The following is a 21,983-nucleotide window of genomic DNA, read 5'->3' as shown; positions in this document are numbered from 1 at the left end:
AGGTGACCAACCTACATCACAATGACAATGAAGTAAGTTATTGCAAACCTTTAAAAACAAATACGATCAAGAAAAAATCTAGTTTTGTAATTGAATAAATATTTGCATTCATTTACCCCACGTGAGTTACACATTGCATCGCAGTTGATTGTATCCTCAGAAGCATTTTGCTCCCTTACAATACTATAAAAATTTAAATAATGATATCGATACATGTTTAAACGTTATAAATACTGGTCAGTGTAATGCAAAACAATGTTTCAAAATTTTCAAATATGAGTGTAAGCACAGGCACGGTTTGCATTTTGGTTCACTTACATGTTGGCTATTTGTTTGTAATGGAAAAAAATGTTATCTACCTTATTAATCCCGCACGAGACGCCGTCGCGAACCTGACCAACATCTTGAGTACCCTGAAACGCTGTTAAAGTTTGGCACTTTTCGCCAGCAAACATTGTGTTGTAGTAAGTTATCGTAAAACTTTCTAACGCAGGCTTTTCCGAAGATGAAGTACATTGTAATGTGCCACATTTTTCATTTCTATAAAAAGAGATGTTTAACCAAAATTAGGTAAAATTTTTCTGTAAGTTTTTGATAAAACTTACGCTAAGCTACATGGAAGGGAATAAGTTGGAAATGAACCACAATTTCCATACGGTATTCCGAACAAATTTAGTTCATAACATTCCTCTGCGTTTTTTGCATCTAAATTTTCATTACTTTAACTTATTATAAAGGGTAAAAACAAAAGATTTAAAAAATCTCATAGAATAAAAAGAATTTTTACCAATTCCCCATAGTTCCATACACTGGCTATTTTTATTCACACAAAGGCCGCTGTAGCAATTTCCTGTGTCGTTTAGGCACCTTGAACCATCGCGTTTGCTAAAATCATCAGGACACTTAATACAAAAAAAAAATTTTCTTTCCAAAATTTTTTAAGCATCGTCAACTTCACATCAACTACGAAGAGTCAAAAATATTAAGAACTCAATTAAAAATTATACCAATTCTGATATCCCATCGCAATGTTCAGGTAAGTCACATTTATTTAAAGTTGTAACAGCTCTACATACTACTCCAGCCTTTCTTATATTACATGTTGAATCACAACATAAGTTTGAAGAATCACATCCACGCATTCCCAAATACAGACAAGTCATGGCATTGCAGCAAGTAGAACTATAAAATATTTAAAACACATAAAGAAGTTTGTTTATTAAATATACTATTAACTTTAGTCGCTGTCTCGACTTGTAAAGCATACTTGGCACAAGTGACGTCGCTTCCACAATCACATTTCTCATTTCTTTCGACAATTCCATTTCCACAAACTGGTTCGGAAAAAATAAGATCAGCATCGGGCACATTTAATAAGCAACTTGGTTGGAACGTCATTAAAAAATTGTTTAGATCTGCAAGACTGCAATCTGACCACTTTGTGGTACTGTAAATAAATTAAAAGTTATTTATATGTAATATATGCATAATACAAAATGACAGTGTAATATTTAATAGGATTTGAACGTAACCAATAAAACCCTGACAAATTGTAAAACTGTATTATGTTTTATATTAATTTTAGATTGGTTTACGATGTTGCTATTGGTGCCATTATGCATGCTTCTACTGCACAAGTGCAGTTGTCGGTATCGTGAGCCATTCCAAAATTATGACCCATCTCGTGAGCCATTGATGATGCAACAATGATATCACTTCCAGTATCATCCTGTTCAAAATGAAAAAAAAATTTAATTATTTTGTTTTACGGCAAAAATAAAAGGAAGTTTAAATTGTAAATGGAAATGAATATAAACGTGGGCAAACTAAGGCCTATTTATGACATGCAAAGTAAGGTATTGTTACAATGCTTGTTTTAAAAAAATATCATAACAGTTTCTTGAGGTTGAAAACTACGCTTTCGTATAGGACGCTTTGTTGAGTTGATATGTACATAATTTGTAAAATGTCGTAACTTAATAATGCAATTTTCTTACATTGACTACAGCTACAGAATATGAGGTACACATGCTACTTTCGAAACCAATTCCAATAGAAGTTGTGCCTTGATAGTGGGTGTAGATTTGGGCGTTGTCGGTGTAGAACCATGGGTTGGATTGACTTGTGTTTAATCGCTGTTCATCTCGATAATCTTTAAATGTTTCCAAATTCTTAAAAAATATATAAAGTCTATAATTGTTTGACAAAATGATAGGCTTCATTGCAAAATTTAAAGTACTTTTGAAAATACATACAAAATCAATACATGTTTGCTGACATTTATTAGTATATAACTACAGTTGACAACTATTTATTTTTTGTTTACTTGTGTATTTGATTCCACTATATCAATCATGTTTTTCTTTGACCAGATTTCGACATACATAAGCACAACTCTGACATCTAGCGGTTCGTACATAGCGTTCATGATATTGACTAAGTTGATAAGACGAGCAACTAAATTGTCGGCTGAGCTGTTATAGTCTTGATACTGTATTTTTTTAACATATAATTAAAAACACATTTAAGTTGTAAATAAAGTTGCCAAAAAAGTGCTTTATACAAATAAAATGTCGGGTAAAATCAACTTGTGCATAAAAAGTAAAAAAAAATTAAGTCCCAAATTAAACTTACTACTTCATGTGTGGCAACTAACATCAATTCAACATACTTTGTGTTTAATAAAACCGCGGGATTTGCTATACGAGGCACTTAAACAAAAAAAATTAAATTTAAGTAGCATTTTTTAACTAATGTTAGGATCAACATGATAAATTAAATAAGAATATTATTTATCGCTTTTTTTTAACATAAGTATCATTAAATAAAGTTCTTTACCCTTTATATTGCGATCTGGAACCATTTTTGCACATTCCAATGTCATTCGCACGTGATCTCCGGTATTCCTAATGGTTCGTATCACGTGACTTCGATTTAATTTGTCGTCGTCAAAGTCAAGTGGTTCAATATTTAAACTTTTGTTTGTCAAAAATATTACCCCTCTGTATGATATAAAGAAAGGTCATAAAGTTAAAATACAACAATTTTTTAGCTTTGATTGTTTTATTTTTTAAGTTACTATTAAGAAATTATATAGATACGATACGTTTATACCTTACTCCGTTGCATAAATTTAGAGCAGTCTGATGGCCGTTGTGATTTTTGGTTTTTCCCAGATAAAAGCACGTATCCATATTCTGTTAGAACAATTAGGTTTTTGTAATTTTTTTTTCTATAAACTTATGAACATTGTTTTTTTTAAATGTTTTTTAATAAGTTATTTTATAATTTTTTACCTTGCTTGCTTTGTTAAAAACAGTATTGTTGTTTTTCACAACTTTTCCAACAACAAACTTTTTGGAAATTTGTCCCTTTTTTCGACGTAAATAAAAGGTATATTTTGTAAAATTATATTCTATTTCCAATAATTCCATTTCAAGTAATTCATAAGCCTTTTTCTATTAAAAAATTCTGATGTCATAAAATAAATATTTTGTAAAATTATATTCTACTTTAAAAAAAAAGCTATTGTCATAAAATGTATATTCTACATGAAACATATTTCTTGCCCAATAAAGCTATGTTCTATATTTTTACCGTCATTAATTTAACAATTTCGTGGTTTGAATCTCCGCGTTGAAAATACCCATTTTCAATTAACGTGAACAGCAAAACTAGCCGAAACAACTTCATAGTATGTAATTTCACAACTTTAAAATAATTTAGCGCATTAAATTAAAATGTAATCAGTATTACGCTTATTTTAGTTTACTTCCTTACAACGGAACCGCAGTGTTTTTTTAAAACTACAATTTTTAATTTTAGAAAAGATTGTTTTACCAATAAATAACACAAAATTGTGGTAAAACAAGTTATTTAGAACGCAAGCACAAAAATTTATTACAAATTTATAAAAAGTTAAAACTTAGAAATAATGATTTTGGGAATTAATAGAAATCATAATAAATTTCCAGTTAGGGTTTTCCCCGTATACGTTTTTAGCATGATTAAAAGTTTAAATTTTTACTTCGGTTATAAAATTAAAGTACAACTATTCGTTCCATAAAACACGCAAATAAACAAGAGCATGATTCGTTGCACTAAAATTGTTAAGTTTTTCCCAAATACAACTCTGTTGACCCGAATAATTGCACGACATCAAACACAATTAAAATTTAGCTTAAAAAGCAATAACAAACAAACAATATTGTGTAAAAACCCAAAGGTGTATAAATATAATATATTTTCATTAAATACACCGAAAGCATGGCGGTCACAAAGATGTTTTGTAACTGTACCACCAAGTCGTAAAGAAAAAGCCGAAAAAATTTCAGAAAAAGGTCCAATTCAATGGATAACTGTCGGAATAGTTGCCGCTGTTGGTGCAATATGTGTGCTAGTCATGAAACATTTTAAAAGTAAAAAGGAGAAAAAACTGGATACTGAAACTATCAGGTCTTATGGTCGCCCTGCGCTGGGTGGTGATTTTGAGTTACTAGATCAGAATAACAAGTTTAGGAGTAACAAAGATTTTCTTGGGAAATGGGTTTTGATATATTTTGGTTTTACCAATTGTCCGGATATATGTCCTGAAGAATTGGAAAAAATGGGAAATGTTATTGACACAGTAAAAAGAACAGAAAACATACCTAATTTACAACCTGTGTTTATTAGTATTGACCCAGAAAGAGATACAGTGGGTTCAGTTAAGACCTATATTGCTGTAAGTTTCGACATGGTCCCCTTTGATATATATACATAATTACTTTAGTAAAGTTTTGTTACTTACTTTTTCTTATTTCTAATTTTATCACAAAAAAATGTAAGAAAAAAATCTAATTTGCATTTGTTGTGCTTATTGATATGCATTTATATATATATATGTCTTATAAATATCTTGACCACCAACATTATCTTATTTAATTTTTTTAAGGACTTCCATCCTGACATGATCGGCTTAACAGGAACACGTGAGCAAGTTGACATCGCATCAAGAGCCTTTAGAGTTTATTATTCTGAAGGCCCCAAAGACAGTGAAAATGATTACCTGGTGGACCATACAGTTATAATGTATCTGTTAGACGATGAAGGGAAGTTTTGCGAGTATTTTGGACAAAATAAATCTGCTGGTGAAATATCAGCAGCTATTAGTTTATTGATGTGTAAATCCATTAAAGAGAAGAAGGATAAGAGCAAATAAATAAGTTTTATTTTTTCTAAAATTTATTGCAACATTCCATACAAACAGGACACACCAATCACCATGTTAGTTTAACATTATGTATAATGTCAACTACAGTTTGTATTTAACAAATTTCTTCACCTAAATCATTGAGTATTACACTATAAAGATTTAATTTGTTACCAAAATGGATAATATTAAAAATTAAATTAGCAAATTTTTGTTTTTTGTTAATCATCATTAGCATGGTGGATTTTATTTAGGACGAAATTTTAACAGCATGTTATTGATAACTTCCAGTTCTTAAAATAATCTTCTTTTAAGAATGTACAAAACTGTAGAAAAGAACAGAGCAAGAGCCAAAATAATAAGAATTTTATCAGTAAACTCCCTTCTGTTGTATTTTGTAATAAGTCTGTGACTAGTTTGAATTAAACCTCTTTGATCTTGGATTTCTTTCCCAGTTTTATTAACTGTTGTTGACGAAGAAACTAAATAATTTTAATGTGTAATTAACAAGTAAATAAACAGTTATATAAATAAACAGGTATTTAATGGTTTAACAAACAGAATCATTACATGGAATAGAAAAAATGTCATTTAAAATCAGTTTTGCTTAAAACAAATACAATTAAATTTTAAGATATGGGGGACTTAAAAATGTATATAAATGTATATAGCATCTAGTTTTTAAAACAATCTATTACTTTTCTGTATTTTTTTATATTTTACCGTTTTTTTTATTTACTGTAAAAACTTATTTTGCACAATTAGGAAAGCAGATTTAGTTCATTTATATGGCTAGGGCACTTATATGAATGATTGATTGATCATAGCATCAAAATTTTTATAACTTTAATTTTTTTCAGAAATAAATTGTGAATATACTTACTTAAGGTATGCATAGCTTCAGTACTTTGTTGTAATGTACTATCCATCTTTCTTGTTATATTTAACAAATTATCCTCAACATTTTGGGCCAGCTGAACCTTACTGGCATTTGTATTTCGTAATCGAATTTGTTGCAGTCTTGTTTCTTAAATAAATAATGTTGTTGTTGGATAAAAGATTATTCAAAGTAAAAAAAGATTATGAAAAAGATTAAGGTACCTCTTGATCCTAGCAAAGAATCTTTCTCTCTGTTATCGATTGCCCGTTTGCATGAAACGTTTGCTTTTCGAAGAGTTGACTGCGTACTGCATATACAGGACGAAAATAACATAATAAAAAAAACATTGCAGTAAGAAATTCAAAAAGTCAACTATTTTTAATACCTATAAAATATATATACAGAATCAAATAAATTGAATAAAATAAATGGATTTCGGGTTAAATAGGGTTTGATATAACCTTTATAATTTATGAAAATGATTTTATCCATTTTACATAACTTGATCCATGCAATACATGGGATCCATTTAACAGGTAAATACCCACTAATTATAACAAAAAAAAAACTAAAACTAAAACTGTTTGTTTAAGTTTGTAAATAAATTATATTACAAAAAAATAGTTATATATATATTTTTTTTTTGCATTTTTATAGTTTCAAACTCAAACTACAGTATCACTTACAATTGAACTTGTTTGTTTTGATTTTCAACAAATTGAAAAAGGTCCAATCGCAATCGTTCATGATCTAACTCATTTGCCAATTCTTCAAGTTGTTCTATTTTTAGTTTTAATTCATTCAAAATTTCCAAAGCTTCTTTATTTAACTCATTTAGTGCAAGCAAGGGTCCTCTACATTCCCAGATATCCTGATTACAGATATTGTAAAATATACAATAAAAATAATATAAAATGCTTGAAAAAGAAATAAACTAACAGACTCATAAAACAATCTTTAAAATACAGTTAACTATGAGTCTATAATGTAAAAATGCTGAACTTAAAAAATGCAAAGCATAGATAAAAGGTATTTTTGTATTTGTTTTTTTATGTGCTATTAAAAATCTTACTTGTATTTTTGCTTTAACAGCGCAATTTAGTCGAATAATGTCGGTTTTACATTGCTCCGGTGTAAGGCTTGTCGACAGCTTTGCACGAGAAACACGTTTTGTCCAACTAATTTTTGACATCTTCCATTTGTTTTGACTTTTAAATGTGTTTTTATTTTAAAAAAATCGGGAAGAATAAACCCCGGTTTTGCTAACGTGTAACTTTTTATGTAGTATTGTTTACTATCTAAATGCCAAGTAAAGTAGTAACCAAAATGAGACAGCTATGTTACAAAACTATCGACATTCCTATTTTTTATGTTTATACTTAAAGTAAAAAAAAGTTTACGACTTCACGAAAAAAACATGAAATATATTACAAAAAAACAGTTTTAAATTATTTAAAAGTTTTAAACATTATTAACTTGGTAATACTGCCTGCTGTATGTTTTTTAAATAAGGAGGTTGGTAAATTATTAGCATTCCTCGATGGAAACACTTAAAGTTAATAAATTTTTAAGGTAAGGTAATTAATATTATTTAATAAAATAAATTACTCGTTGACTAAAAACGTATCCTATCGATGTTGTCCAATAATAATCCAAGACAAAAATCCAATACAGCATTGATGGGATATGTTTTTCTTCAATAAAAATTTTAGTCAATGAAAAAGTTCATTTTAATAAATAATATCTATTACCAAAGATATGATCGCCATAATAAAGCCTAAAATACAATCAAATAAGAATTAAAATATAAAAACCAAAAACATTAATAAAAACCTCAAAATGAACAATTTATTGAAAACTGTCAAGGTTATTTTCATGCAACCAATAAAAACCCTTACGATTTAAATAATCACAAGAATTTTAATTTATAAATTTATTTTATAGCCATCTTTCGAAAATTACAAATAATAATAATGTAATAAATGTTAAAGCTATAAAAGAATTACAATAAAAAATATTTTTTTAAATACGCATGCAGTATTTCATTTTAAACATAAAAACAAAACGAATATATAGCAGATATTCAAATAAAAATTTCTTTATTGAAATAGTATTTACATACGCTATTATTAATTAAACGATTTTATTTGATTACACAGGGTTAGTACATCTACTGGTGAAAACCAACTTAAAAAATTATTAAAATGATATATAAAAATAACCTTTTTTACGCTGCATTATAAAACGTTGCACACAAAATACGAAAAAGCATTTCAAATATGTCAAGATCATTTAACAACTTTTAAAAAAAAAAATTTTCGTGTAATTTTTTTAACTTAATTATTGTTTCTTTTAATTGTGTTGGCTGTAGAGATTATATGTAAGTGCAAGATAACTATTAACTACACACCAAAAAGTACAAAATTAAAGCAGTTGTTCAAATAGAGAAAACACAACTTAAAAAAATACAAATTTTTTAATGTATAACAGAATGCAGCTTGCTCTACATAAGACTTGTAACACTTTGAGTAATATGATAAAGTAATTTTACCAAAGCTACAGTTAAGTTTTGCAATAAGGGCAGTATTGGTTATTTTCTATCATGGTATCAACAAACAACATATTTAAATAGATTTTGTCAAGAAAAGTGTAAACCAACTAGAATTTTAATGTACCTAAACAAGTATATATGGTCAAAACTATAATATTAACTACCATACAAAACTCACACAAAACAGTTATTATTAAATGTTTAAAAAATAGTAATTAAATTTTTGTTTGCTAATTGATTTTCAGCAGTTTTAGCATGATTACTTACTTGATAAAATTACCTTGCCTGAGAATTAAAATGATGACAGAAAATTGATGAAAATTAGAAACAGGTTAATGACAAAAATCCTACATGGAAGATATGTGTAAAAAAATGACTTTAAAATCCCTAAAACACGAAATATACAAATAATGAGACCTTAAACGCACACCTAAATCAGTGGGAAATAGAATTGTACAGAGACAAAAATGAAGAAAATTAAAAAGTTGACAATTGAAGGGGTTAAACAAAAAAAAATGAAAAGTTTTAAGATAAAATGTTTAAAATTTTGTAAGACTCATGACTAAAAGATACAAACTACAAGTAACAAACAAAAAACTACTTTTTAAAATCGAATAAGAACTAAAATTATTTTAAAAACCAAAATTGAGTATTTTGTAATAGAAGAATTTAAAATTATAAAAACTACGATAAAATCTCAACAATAGTGCACTTACTAATCCGAATAAAAACATAATTCAAACTAAAAAATATACATGCAAAAACTGATATAAAATAATAAAAATTAAACCATCTGCACGCTTAATAACCAAAATTCACTTGACTTAAAAAGTAAAATACGAAATAATCAGTAAAATTTTTTTTTATAAATCTGTTGATTGTATGCTCTCAGATGTTTTTGATGGTGTTACGCTTGAACTGGAAACAGTCTCATTTTTTTTCGCCAACGTTTTACTGGGATTTGAGGAAGAAATGTATTTAGTATTTATGAACGAAAAACCCTGGAAATCAGATTGAACTATGGTGCTGATGGCTTGTGAGGGAATAGGAGTTAAGGTGGGCGACATTTTTGTAAAATCAGAATCAAAGTTTGCAGTGTCATGAAGATCTCGCTAAAACGGAAAATTTTGTAATTTTAAAACACAGAATTTATAAATATTTTTTTAAAACCAAATTTCTTGTGGTATTTCGCTATACTTACTAATAATTCCTTTAAATTTTGTAAAAAAATTAATAAATAAAAAAGTGTATATATTCTAATGAAAATATTATATTATATATTACATAACTGTGTCATATACTTGCCCCAAATACCATAAATTTCTGCTACATTACAAAATTAAATTAATAAAAAAAAAATTTGAAATTTAGTATTTGTATTGAGCCAATTTATTCTTATATTTACATTAATTTCAAAATTTTGGAAATAAAACTTACAATATGTGGTTTAAATGGAGGAGTCACTGTTTTTTTTTCCAATGCAGCCCAATCAACATTAGCAAAGAAGGAATGAGATAAAATAGCTTTCTCTCCAGCTGGCCCACAACCGAGTCTTTTGGCAGGATTTTTTGTCATAAACTTAAATTAAATTTGTTTTAATTTAGATTATGATGATATGATTATTTTAAAATCTTGTTTTTTAACAAAAAATTCTTAATTTTTTGTAAATACAGTGTTTGTGAATTGCTAACATTAACAGTTTTTTTTGTTTTATGAGTATCTCTAATTTGTGATCTTTTATATCTCATTTCTGTTACTTTAAAATAGTTTTATACAGCATTAAAATAGAAAATTATGCTTTAAAATATTTTAAAAATTTGGGCTTTAAAACACCAAACCAGCTTGTTAAAATTTTCTAAAAACTAACCATAAGTATACCAAAATAAAACATAGTAAAATTGAGGGATATGGTTCAATAACAAGTCTATAAAATTTTCTTACATTGAAAGGTTACTATTATGGAATACTAGATTGAAGGTAAATAATGCATGACAAAACAATACCAGAAATAGTTTAAAATTCCTGATATTTGAGAAAGTGTATACAAATTAAAGTATTAGGTTTGTACGAAATTAAATTATTAATTGTGAAGTTCAATCTTACATATATAAATGCCATACTTACAAAAACGTTAAGTGCAATATATATATATATATATATATGTCAAATTATTAGACCTTTAAAATCAATTAAACTGTCAACTGTGATGTTTGTGTGAAAAACCACCAGCAAATATTAGTTGCAAGTTGCAGCCATATTACCATACTTAAAATATAGCCTGTAATGCAAGAGTTTTTACTGGCACAATAAAAAAGAGAAAAACATTTATTAATAGCAAAAAATTTATTTGACAATAACAATTTAACAAAAAACAATAAAATTTTCTTACCATTTCTAATACGTTAACTGCATTTTTTGTTAGCCAAACAGGATACAAAACATCATCGTTCATTATTGATTCAAACAAATCATCTTCATTATCAGCTTCAAATGGGGGTTGCCCCGCCAACATCTCGTACATGAGAACCCCTAGTGCCCACCAATCAACTGATACCCCGTAATCCAGTTCTTGTAATATCTAAAAAAAATAATAATATTGTTGTAAAACTTTACATATTTTCCACAGCGAAAACAAAATTTTAAAAGTAAAATTGTAAAGTTTTAGTAGTGGATGTTAAAATAATAAAATAATAATTTGTTAAAATGGTTAAAAGAACATCTTTAAAAAATGAAAAAAAAAAAAAAAAAGACCTTGATATAAATCAAAAAAAGTCCCTTATATAAAGGTCATCATGCCTAGAAGACTGTTTAAGTTTAATTTAATCAATTTTCACCTCGGGTGCAATGTAATCTGGGGTGCCACAAAAAGTTGTAGCAAGGTTTCCATCCTTTACTCCTTCTCTACACATCCCGAAATCAGCTAACTTACAGTGGCCATCTTGATCAAGAAGAATGTTGTCTAATTTGATGTCCCTAAAAACAATTAACTGACATAAGAAACAAAATAATTAAAATGGTGGCATGGTGCAGTGGTTCACTTTCCCTTGCTACATAAGGTTCTGGGTTTGATCTCCACTGCTTCCATGTCATAGTGACCCTAAGAAAGGGAGCATAAACAGTATGATTTCCTATCAAACCAACAACTTAATGGCAGGTTAATCATTAGGCAAAAGGTCAAATATGAAAACACTGAAACTAGCAGCATGGTATAGTAGAAAACACTTTGCTTCACAACAAAAAGTTTTCAGATTAATTCCAACTGCTCACATGTCATTGTATCTCTAAGGTATAATAAAAATGAAATTTCTTCCAGACCATATAAGCAGGTTTATTTATTAGACAATATTTTTTAAAAAATGTCCCTTACTTTACAAACACACTTTACAAAAATTATGCTTATTAAAAAGGAGCAAATTTTATAAATGGCAGGTTATATATTAAATATAAATAGTTAATATGGTTTTAACATGGATTCAATTTCTATACGAAAAACTTCAGTTACATATAAAAAATAGGCACCTGTATACTATTCCATTTTCATGCAGAAACATAAGTGCTAATATAACTTCTGCGGCATAAAATCTAGATCGATCTTCTGAAAATTTTCTTGATTTTTGAATTTGAAACATAAGGTCACCACCACTTACATACTCCATTATAAAAAATAATCGCTCCTGTAAAAAAGAAAAAAAATAATAATTAAGATATCAAAACTTAATGCTTTTTTATTCTTCTAAGAAAATTTTAATAGCAATTTATTAAAATCAAAATATAAAAGACATTAAATTAAAGATATTCTATCTTTGTCCTATTTTTAAATTTTGTATTTTTTTTTTCACTACCTTAAAAATAATAAATTTGTGTTCACTAGAAAATTGTTAAATTCTTAAATACAACTGGAAAACAATTTAACAAGAAATAATAATACAAAGAATATAAAAGTATTAAAAAATGTAAAATAATTGTATATAAATATCAAAAATTTTTACCTTTGTTTGAAAACAGGAGTGGAGGGAGGTGAGGAAGGGATGCTCAAGAGCGAGGACTCTCTTCTCAGTAAGCGTACATTCAACATCATCATCCGCACTTATCACATCCTTCTTTAAGACTTTTACGGCAAAAATTAGATTTGATTTTTTGTTCTCGGCAAGCATGACCTGTTTGTTATGACAGAAATAATATATTAAGGTCAGTGGGTAAGGTTATTAGTTTAATAATAAATTTAATCAACAAAGATGAAACATCTTTCTATATTTAATAGAGTCTTTTCTATATGTAATAGAGAAAAAAATTACATATATATATGCATGTCCAATTTATTGGCCTTTAAAATAAATTAAACTACTGTTTGTGATGTGTGAATAAATTATCATAGGCAAATAAAAGGGTTGCAACCATATAACAATAATTAAAATGTTGGCCATAGGGCAAACTATCAACTATTTTAAAGCAATAGAAAAAAAGTTAAAAACCGAGCAATTATAAATGAGAAAACCACCAACATTTTTATTATACTTACAAATTATTTAAAAATAATTTACCAATTTCATTTACACAAATTCGAAAACAATTATTTTATTTACTGCTTCATTTTTGGTTGTTTCACATTTTTTTAAAAAACATTTCAACAAAAATACTAATTATGTTTAGTTTTTTGCAAAACAAAAACCATTGTTTATATTTAATTTCAATGATTAATTTTAAAAAAGATACAGGAGGTTATGTTTTTAAACATAGCAACGTAACTATTGCAAAGGTCAATTAAACCACATTTTATCGAAACAAAAAATATTTTTAAAACTCAACTGCAATATATAGACACCCTATTCTTACTCCCCCAAAAATTTAAAAATACATTCCAAAAATTCTACATAATATACAGAAGAAAAATAGCAAAAATAACATTAAGTTAGGTAAATAAATGTTACAAAGTAAAAGCTATTAAATCTTTATCTTACCTTTCCAAAACTACCCTTCCCAAGAACTTTTATAAATTTAAAATCGGCTAATTTGGCCGAGTTTTTATCATCTTGATGTTTTAAAGTTACATGTCTGTGTTTGGTTGACATTCCATTGCCATGTTTATGATCTTAAGAAAAACAAATTAAAGTGTTTATGACATTTCTTACTTTAAAGTTATTACAAAAACAAACAAAAAACATTATAAATGGTGAATTTATATAAAATTTAAGTATAAGCCAGTTACAATTTCCTATAGACTAGACAATAATTTGATAATTAATTAGAAATCAATATAACCTATTTTAATATAATTTAAATTGAACTATTCAAATGTATTGTGTAAACATGTACGCGAATGAAATAATTTCTAAGCACAGATATTGTAAATGAATTACACAGGCACAATTAATTATCGATTAAAATATAATTGAGTTTTATTATTGATAGCCACAAATCAAATACACATTCAATATATATGCTTTTGTATTAAGAATTTGACTGTTATGTTATTTATTCTCTCGAGTCTCGATTATAAATAAAGAAATATTGGTTTATCACACATACATAACAATAAGCTACACATCAACCGACTATTGATTACCACCTGAAATAATAATCCAATTATTTTTTCTATTTTTCAATAAGAAATATGATTATGTGTTCATGTATAATGTCACAGACTTGGAGAAAATAAAGTAAGTGAATGGCATGACTTATAGAAATAAAATGACTTTAATGGTAAAGAGTAAGACCTTTAAAAAGCCAAACCTAAGTGGCTAAACCATATGACCCCATTTAATTTTCAAACAAAATTAACCTTTGACGGAAATCGAAATTCCCTACTGAACTATGATTGAAAAATCTTACCGGTTGAGTTTGCAATAGGTTGCTTGTGAGTAGAGCTTACTGAAGGCTGCAACAATAAAAAAATTAATGACAATTATAAAAAAAACAAATTTATTAAAAGAAAATAATCGAAAAAATGTGGAATTGCTATATTATTACAATAAAACAATAAAAATGATTGTATTTAAAAACAAAATTTCTAATTTTATATAATAAAATAAAAAAATATAATTTAAAAAAATATAATTTATATTTGACCTCTAGTTTGAATAAACAGCACCACATATGATTTATTAACCTAATTGCTTACTGCTTTAAGCCAATTGCCATTAGATAAGTGAATAGGCTAATCATGCACTAATAGTCAGGTTAAAAAGATTATCCGTATTAAGGCACATTATGTAGTGATAAATTATTTACAAAAATGTGTTAACAAATAAATTCAATACTGGATATATTTAAATAGCCTATACCTTTTTGTTGTTGGGCTGAACATCGAGTTTTCCCATTTTTTTTAGAACCTCGGATATTTCTTTTTCGTTTATGCCGCATGAGTTTGGCATATTGGCTGCGCATCGTTTATGTACATTTACTTTACAGGCTGAAAATTAAAAAAAGTGATTAAAATGTGTATAAAAATATTCGAAAATGTTTATGTGTATATATATTACTTTTACGCATTTACTAATAAAATAAGTTAAAGTAGTTACTAACGAGTTAAGGTAGTTACTAATGTATATCTATTATATACAGTAAGGCAATTTTGTTAATATTTGAAACAATGCTTTATACGTTTATCTTATGATCTTTTAATACCAAAAAGCTGATAACTATTAGGTTAAACTTTTGCAAAATGTCAATTACTAGATTGAAGGCTTTAAAAAAGATGGCCTTTTTAAGGATATACCATAAACACAATCAACACATTATAAAGAAAACTGTGTGTGGCATATATATACACCAAAGAGACTTCCTTAAAAACAGTGATGTGACTCATCAGCATTTAAACAAACAGCCAATAATAAATATCTTGCCATTTATTTTGTGCAATATACATAGAGTGGGTGTAATTGCTAATTAAATGCTGGGTAACTTAGACAAAAACACTGGATTTTAAATAAATATGTAACAACCAAAATAAATATGTTTTTTAATTAATAAGTCTTGTTTTAAATCATAAAAGAGAGTGTATTAATAGCCAATTTATTTAAATAGACGAACTTTTACACCATTTTGTTAACAAAATTACTATTTACAGATATAGACTATTAGTATTATTAGTAATATTATGACTATTAATATTATTACAAATTCTAACAATATTATATCTTATATATATTTTTTTGTTAAAAAAGTAAAAGGAATGTTATAAAGTAAGATGGTTCACCAGTGAAGCGGCAATGCACACTTAACCACCATAAAAATTATAAGGTGGTGTTATCTCTAGTATTTATGTGGCTTTAAAAAATAACTTCAAAAAAATATGTTTACCTTCAATTTTAAAGTTTACTGCAATAACTCTTTGTTTTAAATAGAAAAGTTTTAAATATTTTAAGGTTAATAAGTTAACAGCTATTAGCCAGTCTTTGGTTAATGTGTGATTAAATAAAAATTATAAATCAGGAATATTTTTTTGTTAATGATTGAACATTAAGTACACATAAATTTATGAACTTTTAAATGCCTTTTTTATAGCACATAGTTAACATTTTGCTTAACTATTTTGCACATTTAAAAAAATTTCAAGATTGAATTGTATCAATTGCATAACAAATACTATATTGAGTTTAAAAATGGTAATGGCCTTTTTTGCATGAAAAAAGGTTAGTCACGGTACAAGAAATTACTACTTATAAAAGAATAATTGTGAACCTTCAGATGGCATTAAACATGTATTAACTTAATTTTAAAAATAACGACTTACAATAAGTATAATATTAGGCTTTAAAGCAGGAAAAAATTTAAATAGGCATTTAATAAATAAATAATAAAAACTAAATTATTTTAACTTTTACTGAAATTAAATATATAATAACAATATTATAAAATAGATACAATTAACAATATATATATATATATAATGCATATTTAAATAAAACTGTAAATCAAAATAACATAAAGTTAGTCATGTTTGTCTACTTATTACAACACACAAAAAAGATTATAAAAACACATCAAGACTAATTTAAGTTATCTGTTTTTAACAGTTATTTTAACATTAAACATACCTTTGCATTGCATGCCTTGTGAGTAGAGTCCATAAAGCAAGGAACCACAATGGTCACAAAAGGTAAAGAAAGAATATGAATGAGCCTTGAAGTTATGAGGAATATCAAAATTAATTCGGCCTAAAAGTGGATTGTCCTAAACAGGAAAAAAAACATCGTCATAATATTAAAATTTTATTCATTACAAAAAGTAATTTGTTAAGATGATTTTCGTTCACAAATTTTCCCGAAAAAATGTAACGAAATTTTTTTACACTAAATAGTGCACTTAGACAGCAATTTGTTTAAATAAACATGACAGCAACCTATAAAAAATTGACTTTGATTGATAGTAATGCAGTGACTCTGTAGTAATTCATTTAAAAGCCTTCTTCGTTAAATGCCAATAAAAAAGTATATACAAACATTACAATACTTATTGTTTAAATTCCTTTCTTTTTTGTTTGTATTACCTATTGGGTATATTATATGTCCTCAAGCTATAATTAAAAATAAACTTTTAATATTTCACTTTGCAGTGTTTGTTTACACAAAGTTTTAATAAAAGCAATTTCTTGCTCCCAGTGATTGTGCAATGCAATTACAAACAAAAATGTTTACTTTCAGTTTTATATTATTTACAAAGACTTGAACAGTAGACACAATACGAAAAGGGTATTTTACAAAACGCTAGTAAGTGACGATAGTTTACATACAGTTTAGATGCAATATAAACACCTGTATAGCTATTGCATAACATACAACAAATATACAGTAAATAAATAGTTTTCATTTCTGCTTTTTTTACCAGTGTTAACTTAGTATTGTGGCCCCTGTCATAATAATTTATTAGCTATTTGTGCAAATTTCACCAACTGTTTTATTGCCAATAAAATAAACTCACCAAGTCTTCTGTTTTGCACCCAGGGCATTTCTTTAACACAAGTTTATGGCATCGCTTGTGAACAACACAAGTGCAAGCTGTAAAGTTAAAAAAAATTTAGTGTTTTTTATTGACTTTGGTATATATAAAACTAAATCTAAAAGGTATTTAAATCAAAAATAAGTCTAACCTTGGCATTGGTATCCCTGTTTTCCCACAACACCCCTATTAAAAATAATTATTATATAATATTACAAAATTATATTTATAACTAGATTAGTTAAAAATGATTGAAGCATCCAAAACTTTCTTTTTTTTTATACCTGTATTAATTTACCAATAGAACTCTAATATAGCCTTTAAAGTTTAGTTTAATTTTTATTAAATAAAAAAATATGAAAGTGTGATTTATGTTAAAATAAATAACTTTTATACCATATAAATTCTTTACAGTGTGAGCAAAAAGTAAATTGGCGCAAGTAAGTGGCAAGAAACTTGTGGCCACTGACTCTGTGAATTCTTCTTCTTACTGCATTTCTTCTTCCTCTTCTTCTTTCTTTAACTTGAAATTTGTGATTTACAGAAGCACCACCTTTGTCTAAATCAGCAAAAAACATGTTTTTTACACAAAACTTATATTTTAAGAAATTTACATTTCTGAAAAATACATCTTTTTTTATTATAAATTAGTGTAGGGTATTTATTAATACTCTGCCAAATGTTTCAGGTAAAAGTAATTTTAAAAGAGGTTGTAACTTTAAACTATGTCACAATTTTATTAATATTTTATTGTTGCTTTCACATTTAACTAAAAACAATATTAATGCAAATCGCTATAGCAGCGATTTTAACAAAACCCACAGATGTATTATATAACCTAGTTATATAATTAAATATTTCTGGCAAGGCAAGTACAACAAAACAAGTTATATATACTCATACAAAGTATTAAACAAACCTATACCAAAAAAACAACACCCACCTTGAACTAATTTTACTGCAATTTTTAATCTCCCAGTTGGTTCCAACTCAAGCTAAAAATATAATTAATAATGTTAGTTTTAACACTTAAATCATAAAAAGATTTTTAATATTTTTTCAAATTAAAATTATCCTGGATGTGAAGGCCAACTTTACTGTTACCCAGACCCCATCTTAAGTTGACTTTGGTTGTTGATATATTATTTATATTTGCTCAATAATTAATCTGCCAATTTTGTTTTTGGCTCAGCAGGAGTTCATTTTTTATATCAGTGTATACCTCCTTACTAAATGACACTACAGCATGAAAACATTTGAAACAAACCCAAGAACTCATGTTGTAAAGCCAATTGTAAAAAAACTAAAACACATACCCAGAATTCTTTATAATCTCCAGTTGTAGTTTTTTCATTGTTGAATTTTTGGAAAGATATTTGGCCATCTGCTACAAAATCATCACTTGCAATTGCATTGTGGAAAATTCGAAACATTATAACTTCACCTCCTTGGACCTAAATTTTATTAAAAAATGATTTTTACTTATTTTATTTTTTTGTAATTAATTAAGCAATGCTGATTCTTATTCAAATATGTAAATTTTAATGTTTGAAATATGTAAATTTTAATGTTTAAATTACTTATTAATTTTTTTAATTTAACTTAAATATTTTTATTTAATTATAACACTTTAAAATTACAGAATGAAAATATAGAAATAATATTCTTTAAAAAATGCAATAAACTGAATAAAAATAAACCTAACCATAAATTAATTTTTTGTTGATTTAAACTAATATTTTAATTTTTTATTTTTAAAGTAATTTTTAATCCTCAAAAGTTAAATCCCTATTTGTTACCTAAATAGATAAAATGTTTATTTATTAAGATAAATATATAAATATAATTAACTGCCATTTTTAACAAGTTGGAAAAAAAAAAGTTTGGTTAAAATTTGGTTTAAATTTATTAACCTCGTCGCCAAGATCCTCATTCCACATTGGTGAAAGTGTTTTTGCTTTAATTCCAGTTTTTCCGATAATTTGATCATCGCAATTTACTTCAACGTAAGTATCCAACGTAGAAATGTTTATTCCGGGTAATCTTTTGCTAAACGCAGTTGGTTTAAGGTCAGTGGCTTCTATGACTCTGACCATTAAATTTCCACTGAAATTCGACATTTTAGAAAGCCCTAACTTGCACTTTTTGTACGCGCCACACAACTTTACAACAAAATATAGGCCAAACCGCAAAAAGTAGTATCGTCACTTTTTCTAAAACTTTAAAACAGAAGCCTTGACTGAGTGTGCCCCAAACTCTGTTATGTTGAGCTTCAAGTTTTTTAAAAACAATAAAGTAACCTCTTTTTAAAACTAAGCGTAAATTTTAGTGGTAAAACAAACATAAAAATTTTCCTTTATTATTATAACGTAATCAGCAAAGAATTACAAATGTTATAAGCCACAAAAATAATTTTCTAATTTTTTTATAGTTTATCCCCAGTGTGTATACAGCTGCAGTATAAAATCTAAATAATTTTAAAATAGGAAGACCAACCCAAACCTTTATTTTGTCTTCTTTTTATTTTGTTTCAAAATAATAATATTTAAAAAAAAAGGTTTGACATGACAGTAAATTAATAAGTGTTATGTGCCTTTTAGTTTTACTCACTGACTTAATACTGTAATATCTGAATATACAGAATTAAAAAATCAAAAAAAACATACAGACATTTGAAAACATATATACCTTATTAAGTAAAATTTAGGAAAAATGGCAACTTTATTGCAGTTATCACGTGTCGAATATTTAATTCACAAGGACAGCGAAGAAAGTAACTATCTTGCAAAATTATATTTCTGTATTTATTGTCTTCAGCTTCGATCCGCTGATGATCTGCAACATGAAATGGAATGTCATTTTTGTCCTCTGAGTCTTGATTCTTTAACTCCAGTGGATGCAGCAAGTAACCATCACAAATCTGATGGAGCATGGGAGTGTCCCGCTTGTTCACATTTTTTGTCAGTTCGTGCTACAACCACTTTTGTACCCTCAGCAGATGACCAAACAAAAACTGTTCCGAAGAGAATTTACTACCAGGCTTGTTCATTTTGCCGATGGACTTCCAGGGAAGTTGGTATATCTGATAAGGAAGTAATTAATGGAGCTTGGACAGAGAAAAAAAGCGAAAACACAGTGCGAATTAAAAATCTTTTTGAGTACTACTCTTACTTGTCACAGAAGGAAATAAGTGAGCAACCCTCCCAAGAAAAAGCAACAAAAAAGAAAAGTTACATCTTGGCTAAACAATTACATCATAAATATTTTAAAGGAACAAGAAACAAGGCAGTTAATGTACCAACAACTGGAGCTATTCGCCTGAAAGAAGTTACTATTGAGCCGAGCAAAACCTTTAGTTTGGAAGAATTGGAACCATTGTCGGAAGATTACTATACTAAAGATGTGGATTTTGTAACTTCAACATCACTTGATCAACGATTATCGCATCCAACTCTTAAGTATGATGACACTTCTGAGTTTTGGCCAAAGAAAGCCAATATGCTTATCAAGCAATCTTTGAGATGCAAAAGTTGTGAGCACAACCTTATTAAGCCAGAATACAATGCTTCTTCAATCAAGTTTCGCATACGCTTAATGGCTGTGAATCAAATACCTGAGCTCCGAATCCATAAATCTGTTCAACTTTATTCTGGCCAAAAAACATGTGTTGTTCTGACTGTGATAAATCCTACTGAACATCTCGTTCATCTTTCTCTTCACTCTAATTCCGAAGACGGTAAAGTTAAAAGAAGCAATGCAAAGGTTGAGCTCCCAACAAGTGATGTTGTTGTTACAAAATACGACGAAGCTGTTGAGTTGGGAATGAGTACAGAAGAGACAGATAATGATGTAGTTCAAGATGATCCGGATGTGATTGCTTATCGCCGAGGTAACAGAGTTGGATTTAAGCTTTATTGTACACCAAATGAGGAGCTGTCTGTTGGTACTGATGTCTGGATAACATTTGGTTTTAAGCACGAGCATTTCAGTAATACTCCCATTACACAATTAATAAAGGGTGATGATCAGCTTCCAAAACCAGAGGCAAATATTCTACACCAAGTGGTTTTTATCAACCTTGGAAAAGTACTATCAAAATAACTGTTTGTATTCAAGTAATTTATTTTTGATAGTGTTGCTATAGCTGCTTTGTTTTTTTTCAGATATTTGCATTTGTTGTTGCTTTTAAGTTCTGTAATCATGGTGACATTTTATGATAAACAAGAAAGATAAAATTCACTCTGCACACTACTTACACTTTATTTTATTCTCGGTGTGGTTACTGTTGCATGTGATATAAATGTAATACTAATAACGAAATTTTAATACAGTTTCATTGAAATCTTACCCTGACGGTTTAAAAAGTTGTATTAAGTTAAAGCTGATCAAAAATATAAGAAAATTTCCTATTTAAATAGACCCAA

The 21,983-nt window shown here is 27.5% G+C and overlaps 4 protein-coding genes across 4 annotated transcripts; 2 read left to right on the top strand and 2 right to left on the bottom strand.

Moving 5' to 3' along the window:
* The first annotated feature begins 4,026 nt into the window (after window positions 1-4,026).
* LOC145742109 (cytochrome c oxidase assembly factor SCO1-like) lies at window positions 4,027-5,508 on the top strand. The gene is made up of 2 exons (XM_082559869.1): window positions 4,027-4,723; window positions 4,934-5,508. The coding sequence occupies exons 1-2, from the start codon at window positions 4,088-4,090 to the stop codon at window positions 5,198-5,200; spliced, it is 903 nt and encodes a 300-aa protein (XP_082415995.1). The 5' UTR covers window positions 4,027-4,087; the 3' UTR covers window positions 5,201-5,508.
* On the bottom strand, window positions 5,134-7,365 carry LOC145742110 (vesicle transport protein SEC20-like). Its single transcript, XM_082559870.1, has 5 exons — window positions 7,144-7,365; window positions 6,758-6,942; window positions 6,293-6,378; window positions 6,075-6,218; window positions 5,134-5,673 (listed from the first exon to the last, which is right to left on the bottom strand). The coding sequence occupies exons 1-5, from the start codon at window positions 7,261-7,263 to the stop codon at window positions 5,486-5,488; spliced, it is 723 nt and encodes a 240-aa protein (XP_082415996.1). The 5' UTR covers window positions 7,264-7,365; the 3' UTR covers window positions 5,134-5,485.
* A 741-nt stretch (window positions 7,366-8,106) lies between these two features.
* LOC145742028 (protein kinase C-like 1B) lies at window positions 8,107-19,757 on the bottom strand. Its single transcript, XM_082559764.1, has 16 exons — window positions 19,473-19,757; window positions 18,876-19,013; window positions 18,503-18,554; window positions 17,956-18,118; window positions 17,711-17,745; window positions 17,542-17,618; window positions 16,659-16,794; window positions 14,904-15,031; window positions 14,452-14,497; window positions 13,581-13,711; window positions 12,612-12,779; window positions 12,142-12,296; window positions 11,457-11,595; window positions 11,012-11,200; window positions 10,060-10,200; window positions 8,107-9,734 (listed from the first exon to the last, which is right to left on the bottom strand). The coding sequence occupies exons 1-16, from the start codon at window positions 19,677-19,679 to the stop codon at window positions 9,486-9,488; spliced, it is 2,154 nt and encodes a 717-aa protein (XP_082415890.1). The 5' UTR covers window positions 19,680-19,757; the 3' UTR covers window positions 8,107-9,485.
* Window positions 19,758-20,054: 297 nt separating this feature from the next.
* Window positions 20,055-21,981, top strand: LOC145742030 (dynactin subunit 4-like). The gene has a single exon (XM_082559766.1). The coding sequence runs from the start codon at window positions 20,272-20,274 to the stop codon at window positions 21,658-21,660; it is 1,389 nt and encodes a 462-aa protein (XP_082415892.1). The 5' UTR covers window positions 20,055-20,271; the 3' UTR covers window positions 21,661-21,981.
* Window positions 21,982-21,983: the final 2 nt, after the last annotated feature.

The sequence above is a fragment of the Corella eumyota genome, chromosome 2 (assembly GCF_963082875.1).
Source record: "Corella eumyota chromosome 2, kaCorEumy4.1, whole genome shotgun sequence".
NCBI classification, from domain to species: Eukaryota; Metazoa; Chordata; class Ascidiacea; order Phlebobranchia; family Corellidae; genus Corella; species Corella eumyota.
The sequence above is the reverse complement of the archived record's forward strand: the minus strand, read 5'-3'. Positions and strand labels throughout refer to the sequence as shown.

What these genes read in the sequence shown, in the direction of transcription:
- LOC145742030 (XM_082559766.1), top strand. Translation starts at nt 20,272, where the DNA reads ATGGCAACTTTATTGCAGTTATCACGTGTCGAATATTTAATTCACAAG.
- LOC145742110 (XM_082559870.1), bottom strand. Translation starts at nt 7,263, where the DNA reads ATGTCAAAAATTAGTTGGACAAAACGTGTTTCTCGTGCAAAGCTGTCG. An exon ending in CTGTTAAAGCAAAAATACAA is followed by an intron (nt 6,943 to 7,143) that starts GTAAGATTTTTA and finishes ATCTGTAATCAG; the next exon opens with GATATCTGGGAATGTAGAGG. An exon ending in CAAAACAAACAAGTTCAATT is followed by an intron (nt 6,379 to 6,757) that starts GTAAGTGATACT and finishes CTGTATATGCAG; the next exon opens with TACGCAGTCAACTCTTCGAA.
- LOC145742109 (XM_082559869.1), top strand. Translation starts at nt 4,088, where the DNA reads ATGATTCGTTGCACTAAAATTGTTAAGTTTTTCCCAAATACAACTCTG. An exon ending in CAGTTAAGACCTATATTGCT is followed by an intron (nt 4,724 to 4,933) that starts GTAAGTTTCGAC and finishes AATTTTTTTAAG; the next exon opens with GACTTCCATCCTGACATGAT.
- LOC145742028 (XM_082559764.1), bottom strand. Translation starts at nt 19,679, where the DNA reads ATGTCGAATTTCAGTGGAAATTTAATGGTCAGAGTCATAGAAGCCACT. An exon ending in GGAAGGGTAGTTTTGGAAAG is followed by an intron (nt 12,780 to 13,580) that starts GTAAGATAAAGA and finishes CATAACAAACAG; the next exon opens with GTCATGCTTGCCGAGAACAA. An exon ending in CTCCATTTAAACCACATATT is followed by an intron (nt 9,735 to 10,059) that starts GTAAGTTTTATT and finishes TTTCCGTTTTAG; the next exon opens with CGAGATCTTCATGACACTGC.